General features: G+C 37.6%; 1 protein-coding gene across 1 annotated transcript; it reads left to right on the plus strand.

The window, feature by feature from the left end:
* The first annotated feature begins 1,301 nt into the window (after positions 1-1,301).
* On the plus strand, positions 1,302-6,734 carry LOC125247919. The gene is made up of 8 exons (XM_048159473.1): positions 1,302-1,401; positions 2,217-2,274; positions 2,659-2,700; positions 3,001-3,046; positions 3,473-3,519; positions 4,794-5,179; positions 5,553-5,669; positions 5,806-6,734. The coding sequence occupies exons 4-8, from the start codon at positions 3,036-3,038 to the stop codon at positions 5,944-5,946; spliced, it is 702 nt and encodes a 233-aa protein (XP_048015430.1). The 5' UTR covers positions 1,302-1,401; positions 2,217-2,274; positions 2,659-2,700; positions 3,001-3,035; the 3' UTR covers positions 5,947-6,734.
* The last annotated feature ends 3,175 nt before the right edge of the window (positions 6,735-9,909 follow it).

Here is a 9,909-nt window from a genome sequence, read left to right on the forward strand (position 1 = left end):
AAATGCTGTGCAAAGATAAGCGTACTTTAAGTCGAGCAGCTAGCTGTAAACAGCGCAGAATGATTTGTAGTGCATGTCATGAGCTTATAAATGTATATGTTATTGAGTCTTTTTTGCAAAGTGTGTTTGAAGTGTCTGGTAAAGAAGCTACTTATTTTACTCTAGGCCTAATGTTTGTTTTTCAAGAAGAAAATATCAGATTATGAGTGATCTGCTGTAACCTGATGTTCCTCCGGCTTCCCTTCTTTTGCTGAAACATTAGTCATTTCAGCATCGGACTGGTTATGGAGCAAGTTTTGAAACGAGTACATGCACACACACACACACACACACACACACACACACACACACACACACACACCATACTTTATCCTCTTGTGTTAGATTTGTTCAGGACGGGCGTCTGATTGCAGTGATCCTGTGACATCTGTATCATCTGATCATCTCGTTCACTGTGTGAATCTGAATCATTAGATCATCTGTGATGAATCAGGTGTAAATCAAATCAGTCTCTATTGCATGATCAACTCATTAGTCGACACATAACACATCTCAAACATGTACACACAGTCTCTATTTAACCGCAACATATGCTAGTGTTCTACTGCTGTTCAATTCACTACATTGCAATCTGAATTTGTTGTCCATGCTGCTGTACAAAATACTAGGAATTGCTGCTCTGTTAGATATGCAAATCCAAACGCGAAAGCCTTTTTCACTTAAAGAGTTCATCAAAGCTTGTCTCTGTATCCTTACAGCAACTGCCTGCTTGCTACTGCATAATTTAAATGAATAATATGAACAAATTATAAATATTTATAAATATTTTTGACTCAAAACCTTATTTTCACTGACTTGCGTGACAACTTCCTCATGTGACATCTACCCATATGAAAAAAAAGGATACACTTGACTAGACAAAAATAAAATGTAAACAAACTAACAGCTCAATCATTAAAATTATGATGTCAATTAAAAGGTCAATTATTCATTTTTTGTGTTCCTGGCATGTGCTGCGATTTATTTCAGAGCATTCTTGACATTAGACATTATCAAATAGAAACCAGTTATTGATTTTCAGTTCATGTCTTTAAACATTAACTTTTGGCTGGAAAATGAATGTCATTAAGATTGGGTGTCAAATTATGTTGGGTGTAGGAAATTCCTCCTGTACTGTTCAGATATGTGAATCCTAAGCAACAGGTGACGTCAATGTGATTTAGCATGTGTTTCTGGATGGAAAATTACCAACACATGCGCACCTCACCTTTCTGGAGCTCCACCGTCATGAAACCTGGCTGGAAAACAACCACACCCTCTGAGGCTTTGTTTCTCGTAACCACCCATAGATTTTTATAGTGTACAGCTTATCACCAAAAATTGTCCTGTAAGAAAAGTTGGGTAAGTTTTTACATTTTTAAATAGATTCTACATATGTTGTATACTCCTTTGTCTACTCTATAGCAAACCAATCAAAGACATAATTTCTTTGTTTTTGATAAAAACGATAAATAGCTTGTTTGATAGTGAACACCATTGGGGGCATTACAGATATCTAAACTCTAAAAAGCAGTGTATAGTGTTTAGTTGGTACTTGTGGGTGCTAATCCTGAACTATATAAAAGCTGTTGGTGTGACCAAATGGAGTCACATCGAGTTAAATATTATACTAAATACTAAATATTATTTTTGTCTTAAATACAAATTTTTGTTATTTATTTTACACAAAACACATTTTTGAATGGCTTATACCTGATAAAACATTCTGTATCTTTGTTTCTGCCGTTATTACATGTATTACTGACATAATACGGAAATTCTGGAAAATTAAACGATAGGCAGCTTGTAAAAAAGAAAGAAAGATAAAACAGTGTTCACTTTGTTCCTTGTGACCAGTCTGTCAGGCAGAACTGGTTTTGAAATATTTGCTTAAATACTTTCAGTGACATTTGACAGTGCTAGTTTTCATCTTGTCATGTATATGAGTTGAGAAACATGTTTAAGGAAGTGCAGTAACTATATTTAAATTTTATACAAATACGCTGACCCACACTGACCAACTGCAAAATAAGATTTTTTTTTTGTTTTTTTTGTTATCAAATTATGTTGCCAGTCTATTTTTTAAATATATCAAAAATATAAAAGTGATTTAATTAAAAGACGCATACAGTATGTTTTGATTTTTTCTATATATGCAATGTATTCTGATATTGCAGGACTGTGTCCAGTCGACTGTGCCTCATCCACTGCACACATTCTCAACTTTTCTGCCAGGTTTGTATGTTTGATGTACCTTAGACTTGTGTCATTTTGAGTAGTTGCTATAAAAACTATATTGCATGTGCAATTTAAAGTTAGTCACACTGAATGAACAACAACAAAAAAACAAAACATAAAAACTACACTAAGTATATTTCTATATTACTAAGTATATTTTTATATTATACCCTAACTTTCTATAGGTCGAATTGAACATTGTTACATGAAGTTTATGTGAAAGTTGCATGAAGGAAGAACAAGGATTTTGTTGTTTGAAATGACTGAAATGTGGTTCTAATTAAAAAAAAAGTAAAAAAAAAAAAAAAAAAAAAAAATCAAAAGGCCTAGAATAGGATTCATTGATATTATTAAAATATTGCAATTATTATTGTAATCTAGGACAATTTCCACAACACCCAGCCCGCCCCCTTCCTGAACCAGGTATGATTCATAATTCACATGAAAGTTATCTAGTCATTCAAATCCAAATACTCTTTTTGACAGTCAATTCTTCTTTACACTTTTTTCTGAGAGTGCAAAAAATATATAGTAATAGCTTTTTTTGTTTTTCTCCAAAAATATTATAATTCTAATGATGATCTAATAAATAGGATCTTACAGCTGAATATTTACTTTTAAATAATTAATCAAATAAAGGCTACTATTACTAAATGTTCATAACAAAATCATTATAAATAATTAAATTGTTTGATTTATTTATTTATTTTTTTTACCATGTAGTACAACTTTAAGAAGTCTTGAAAACAGTTTGAAGCATGACAAACAAGTAAGTGCCGAATAGCGCCACCACTGTTCATTTTGAAGGACGGGGTGGGAACAAGGGAGCTGGTGCATTGAGACTTCTGGCTATAAACAAAGAGATGGATGTGCAAGTTCCCAATTAAATGTTAATTTTGTTTATGTATGTATGTATGTATTTCATTTTTGATGTCAGTAGCTACTCACACTGTGCATAATTTATATCTAATGTTGCCCTCTTACTTTTCCACCTGGTAACACTTAGGCCTAATCATTAACATTAAAGTTTCTCAGCTTATGGAATTCAGATGTAAAATATATTGTTCTCATTCTGCTATATTTGTACATATGACCATAACTTCGACATGGGCAATTATATCATAATCATAATAAGGCATATTGAAATATGAGTATTATAAAATGTCATCCCTCCTATTTTTTTTTTCTCTATTAGATCCCTTGAAAAAATCAAGGAGGAATTTCTGTCATTCATTAAAGAAGGTAAGGACTAGTTAAAAATGTCTTCGCTTGCATAAGCTGTTATATTCTCATTTTACCAGTATATTTTTTTTTCTTTAAAAATCTCATGAGGAGGTGAATTCTCATTAAAATAAGTGTAATGAAAAGACAATATAAACATTAAACTCTTTTAAGATGGCTAGTTGTAACAGAAGGATGAGTGAGATTTCAAGCTGCCATTTCTCTCAGTGTTTGAAGCTGTAATGGAGCATGTGCTGTTCACTGACAGACACACTGCGTTAAAGAAAGAATCGCCCGCTGATCGACGGCAATGTTGTCATGTTTTGGAGACTCCCATTTTGTAGTAATGGGACTGTGTAGTGCACGTGTGCAAATACTGAAAGCAGATCTTGACCAGTAACAAGATCTGTGGCATTTGCACAGATCGTCTATACAGAGTATTACTGTAAATTGAGAGAGATTCTCAAACATGCCTCTTACATTCGGAAGAACCTGTGATCGCAGCAAACTTCGGCTAGAGAAGACGCGTCCCACCTGGATCAGCACTTGGACGAACATGAGCTTCTCCAACAAATCTTCATAAAGAGACCAAGGCATCAAATGGCTCAAGTGGAAGAAAGGTGACCCTCAGTACACTTATTATAAATGACTGACGTCAGAAACACACAAAGCATCACATTCACTGGTGTTATCATGTGTAAATAACACTTGGGCTTATTTCTGATTAAAGGCACACATGAATTTAAACACACATACGGTTTTAGTATCATTCCCTGTCTATTCGCACAAATGCTGTTCAGTCAGATGTGTCAAGTGGTTCAATTATAGAAAGAAAGGAACAAATGAATCTCAAACTGGAGAGCAAGAATAGGATCTGTCCCTGTTCATGGAGAGGGAAATGCGGATGAGAAGACATTGCACAAATCTCGTGAATATCATGATGTGTTCTGGACTTATTCACTGGCAGATCCATCAGGATTCAAGCGAGAGTGTGAAGACTTCTCTTTTGAGGGACGAAGAGTCACAATCAAGACAACGAGCGTGAGATGATTTATCATATGGTTAATAGGATTCATCCGTACCTCTTATTCCTGGACACTTTACAAAACTTGAAATAAAACTGATTGATAGAGATTCATGAAATCTGTGTGTAATTTACATTCTGTGTGCAAAAGTTGAAATAAACTCACTGTTGCACACTTGCTGCATACTGTAACACCTCATAAATGTCCTTGTCTGCATGTCATTTCTCGTCATTTCTAATCTGTTATTAACTACTAATAATTTTGCATTAGATGCCGTGGACCTCAGTGGGATTGCAAACTTTGTAAAGCGTAATCGTGACTTGAAGATCCCACTCCTGAAACCAAGAGGTTCTGCTCTGAGAATTTGTGGGCAGGAAGGAACCGTGTACGAAGGGGATGAAGAACAGCTTGAAGCCTGGAAAGATTATTACCTGCCAGAACGGACGGAAATGGAGGTGATTGGTGCCATTGATGACTTCCCATGTGACGCGTTTGGTCTGCAGTTGGTGCTTCTGTTGGGTGAAGATGGAAGGGTCTTTGCCTACGAGGATGAGCTTTTGCACCTCGTAGCCGTGAATTTGAGGGACCTGCTCCAATGCCAGATGGTTTTCCCTGGAATGGAAACCTTCAAGCTTGGAGAATGTTTTGAAGAGCCGGTGAGGTCATACGCTGTACCAACATACATTTATAACGTTTCAGTGAAGAAGAGGTTTGAGTAACTATGTCTCTGAGCAACAGTGAATTCATAGTTTTGAGATTCATTGACTCACTCATAAAACTTACTTGATGCTGAAAAGTGTGTAAAGCACAGATAAAAACTATGATAAGTGTTGTGACACAAACACTGAACAGTCCTGGTGCTGCTGGACTGTACTGGAACAGCCAATCAAATTCAAGTATCACTGAGATCAAGTCATAAGATGAAACCATAATAATGAACATTCATGTTCCAGATATTTTGAAGTCAGTATCTATATATCATGTTGATTATATTCAGTTTTTAAGCATATTCATACGTTTGTTTCACAGACTGCAGAAGAATACCATGAAATGATGGAAAGTGACGAGGTCAAAGAAATGAAGAAATTACACAAGGAGTTCAGACAATCTCTGGAGCATGAGTTTCTGAACACACAGAGCTGTAATGTAAGATTACAGATTGTTCTTTTATATTTATTTATTGCCATGAATACATGTTGTGTAATAATAGTAGCCAAATGTCAGTGTTTACTAAGTTTGACCTTTGACCTTGCCTTTTTTTTTTTTTCTTTTTTTTTAACAGGTTCATATGCAAAAACAAGTGTGTTCAGAGAATTTCACTTCAAGCACAAAACAAAGAATTCAAGAACATCCATTAATATGCAATTGCAAGCTGGAGATGTCAGGGTCCTGCTCTCACAGTCGTATCTGTTTTGTCTCGTAATGTTTCTTTGTCTTGTGCTTGAGCTCTGTCTTTGTTTGTGTTGGTCATATGCTTCCCTCATCCCACCTCCTTATTTCTTGTTACTGTGACACCCTAAAGTATTTTGGGTATTGTGTTTGGGATTGTGGAAGAAAGAGTTTATTTTTTATATACTATTTTTCATATTGTATTTGTCAAATGTAACAGGAAGCTGAAAAATGTCAGGTGTAAATCATTGTTTATTGGTGAGTGAGATCGGTACTCTTATTTTGAAAATGAGCTGAGGACTCCTCACAATTGCTGGGGATTATGTGCGATACGTTTGCTCCCGTCTCCTCAATTTTTCGTATTTTAACAGGTGTGGCTTTTGTGTATAAATGTTCCGGTTTATGAAGATATTGAAAATGCGTAGATCATCCGCCATTTGTGGACACTGTGAAATGCATTTTATTCATACAGGCTTCAGTTTAGGTTCAGGTTAGGATGTTCTTTATGTGTTTATTCATACTATATGTGTGTTTGGTTAATCAGAGTTCATGTGTGACACAAATGTCAATGCCAGTTTCTCAGTTGGTCACACCAGCACAGATTTTGCACCTCTTATTTTTCTTTTCTTTCTTTCTTTTTTTTTCTTTTGGGTGGGGCTACAACATGGGATTAATCAATGCATGCTGATGAATAGTTGTCTTAAAGGAACACTCCACTTTTTAAAAGTATAGGCTCATTTTCCAACTCCCCTAGAGTTAAACAGTTGAGTTTTACCGTTTTCGAATCCATTCAGCCGATCTCCAGGTTTGGCGGTACCACTTTTAGCATAGCTTAGCATAGTTCATTGAATCTGATTAGACCGTTAGCATCTCGCTCAAAAATGACCAAAGAGTTTCGATATTTTTGACTCTTCTGTAGTTACATCATGTACTAAGACTGACGGAAAATGAAAAGTTGCGCTTCTCTTGGCTGATATGGCTGGGAACTATACTCTCATTCAGGCGTAATAATAAAGGAACTTTGCTGCCGTACCATGGGTGCAGCAGGAGCAATGATATTACGCAGAAGAGTGTTCCTTTAATCTGCATACCTTAGTTTTGCACTGATGTAAAAAGACTGACTGTGGCATGATACCTCATGTTGGCAAAATGTTTTAATCTTTTAACTATCAAATAAAAAATCTATCAGTCAAAAACAGAATTGTCTGACTTTGTGTTTGTGAAATTATATACTTCACACAAAAACCATGAAACAAAAGTAGACAGGCGGAATGTGACGCAAATTCACTCTCTAACAGCAGGTGGCGCTTATGGAAGAGCAGTCATACAGCGTTTCCTTGGTTACTGCTGTAAACAAAACAGCACTGCGCTTATAAATAGCTACTTTATTGAGGTAAGATGAAAATAAAATGCCACTGAAGACAGTAACTTTCAACCACTATAATGTCAGGACCGAATAAAATAATTAGTTTTATTTAAAGCCATTTGATTAGCTGAATGAATGTATGCAGGTATATTCCACGTATATATGCAACTCCTCCTTTGCATGGTCAGACTTGAAGACTTTGCCCATTGGCCTCTATCCATCATGGCCTCCTAATCATCCCCATACACTGATTGATTTCATCACTCTTGTCTCCTCTCCACCAATAAGCTGGTGTGTGGTGGGCGTTCTGGCGCAGTATGGCTGCCATCCATCATCCAGGTGATGCTGCACATTGGTGGGGGTTGAGGAGATTCCCCCTTCAATATGCAAAACGCTTTGAGTACCCAGAAAAGTGCTATATAAATGTAAGGAATTAATTATTATTCTTAATTAAGACATTGTATGCATCGATGTTAACTATGTTGTTTGTTACTGATGCTTTAACCAGTCTCAGTAAAGACCATTATATCTTTATTGGTCAAATCGTCCCAAACACTTAAAGAATCCATTTTATTTATCAGACTGTGCACATTCAGATGAAAAAATTGTAATCCATTTGAAAATTTAAGTTCGTCAGGTGTTTGAAGTTGACCGGGTTGGGGTGGACATTACCCGATAGTAGAAGCAAAATGAAGACTAATTATGTTCTCCTCACTGGGCCTTCAGACGAATCTTTACAATAGGTGAGTGTCCTAAGTAGTGAAACTCTCCTCTTGCCCTATATGTCAACAGAAAACCCCACTACAAATAATATGACATACTTACAAGTTGTGATCCATAAACAACAGACTGTCCCAACAACATGGGAACAGCAACGTCTTTCAGGAGAAGCTTTTGTGCGTAGCCTGCATTGTATTCGCTTAGGTTCTGGAAGCTGTTCTCCGTAAACATTTGCAGAACAGACAAACGTTAGGGTTATAATGTTCAGGAATAGTGTTAAAAATACATCTTAACCACTCTAAGTTCATCTACCTTAGGACAAACTTTTTTCTGGGGTGGAAAAAACAATGACAACACTCTTCATCTTCTCTAACACAGCTCAACCAGGCCTCACCGCCTTTTTTGCAAATTCTGTGGGTGGAGATTATTTAAATGACATTTTGACTTCACAAGATCCAAAAAAAAAAAACACATAGTAGCCCAAATGAGCCGTTGTAGTTCTTGATTCTGTGGATTCTGTTAAATAAAATATCTCCCTTTGGAGTGGATTTTGAGCTTTGTAACCTTGCAGATCTTTTTTATGCTCAAACAGCAACATTATAGACTAACTAAAGATGAAAAAGTTAAAAAGCATTATATGACCTCTTTAACACAAAGTTTCTTTGGGTAAAAGCTCTTTCATTGTAAGTTACCCTTGTGTGTTCCTATAACAATTAACCTTGTTAGGCTCATCTTGTCCAACCTTGTTAGGGTCTACCTGTCCGCTAGACCCTATCCCCACTCACCAATTGTCTACTTATCTCACACAGAACAACCTCCTTGACAACCACCAGTCTGGCTTCAAGAGTGGCCACTCAACTGAGACTGCCTTGCTCTCAGTCACTGAAGCCCTGAGACTGGCACGAGCGACTTCAAAATCATCAGTACTCATCTTGCTAGATCTGTCTGCTGCTTTTGACACAGTCAACCACCAGATCCTCCTGTCAACCCTCATGTCGAAGGGCATCTCGGGAACTGCACTCCAGTGGTTCGAGTCTTACCTCTCAGGTAGGTCCTTCAGGGTATCCTGGAGAGGTGAAGTGTCCAAGTCACATCATCTTGCTACTGGGGTACCTCAGGGCTCAGTGCTTGGACCATTTCTCTTTTCCATCTACATGTCATCACTAGGATCTGTCATTCAGGAACATGGTTTTTCCTAACACTGTTATGCTGATGACACAGCATAACTTCACTTCAGCTCAACCTTGCAAAAACGGAACTGCTTGTGGTCGGTGCCAACCCAACACTTCATCACAACCTTTCAGTTCAACTTGGGTCATCAACCATTACTCCTTCCAGGACAGCCAGGAACCTTGGAGTGGTGATGGATGATTATTTAAGATTCACAGATCATGTTGCGACAACAGCCCGGCCCTGCAGATTTGCCTTGTACAACATCAGGAAGATTAGACCCTTCCTATCGGAACATTCCACACAAATTCTCGTCCAAGCTCTTGTTCTATCAAGACTGGACTATTGTAATGCTCTCTTGGCTGGCCTTCCAGCATGCACTGTCAAGCCTCTACAACTGATCCAGAACGCTGCAGCAAGACTGGTCTTCAACGAGCCGAAGAGAGCGCACGTCACTCCTCTCTTCATCAGTCTGCATTGGCTGCCAGTAGCTGCTTGCATCCAATTCAAGGCTCTGATGTTTGCCTACAGAACGACCGCTGGCTCTGCACCGCTATACCTTAACTCACTACTTTAGACTTATGCGCCCTCCAGAAGCTTGCGTTCTGCAAGTCAATGGCGCCTTGTGGTGCCATCCCAAAGGGGCACAAAATCACTCTCACGGACCTTTCTCCGGGGTCTGTTCCTGGCTGGTGGAATGACCTGACATGCTCTATCCGAGCAGCTGAGTCTTTAGCCATT

This window comes from Megalobrama amblycephala, linkage group LG1 (assembly GCF_018812025.1).
Source record: "Megalobrama amblycephala isolate DHTTF-2021 linkage group LG1, ASM1881202v1, whole genome shotgun sequence".
Classification (NCBI taxonomy): Eukaryota; Metazoa; Chordata; class Actinopteri; order Cypriniformes; family Xenocyprididae; genus Megalobrama; species Megalobrama amblycephala.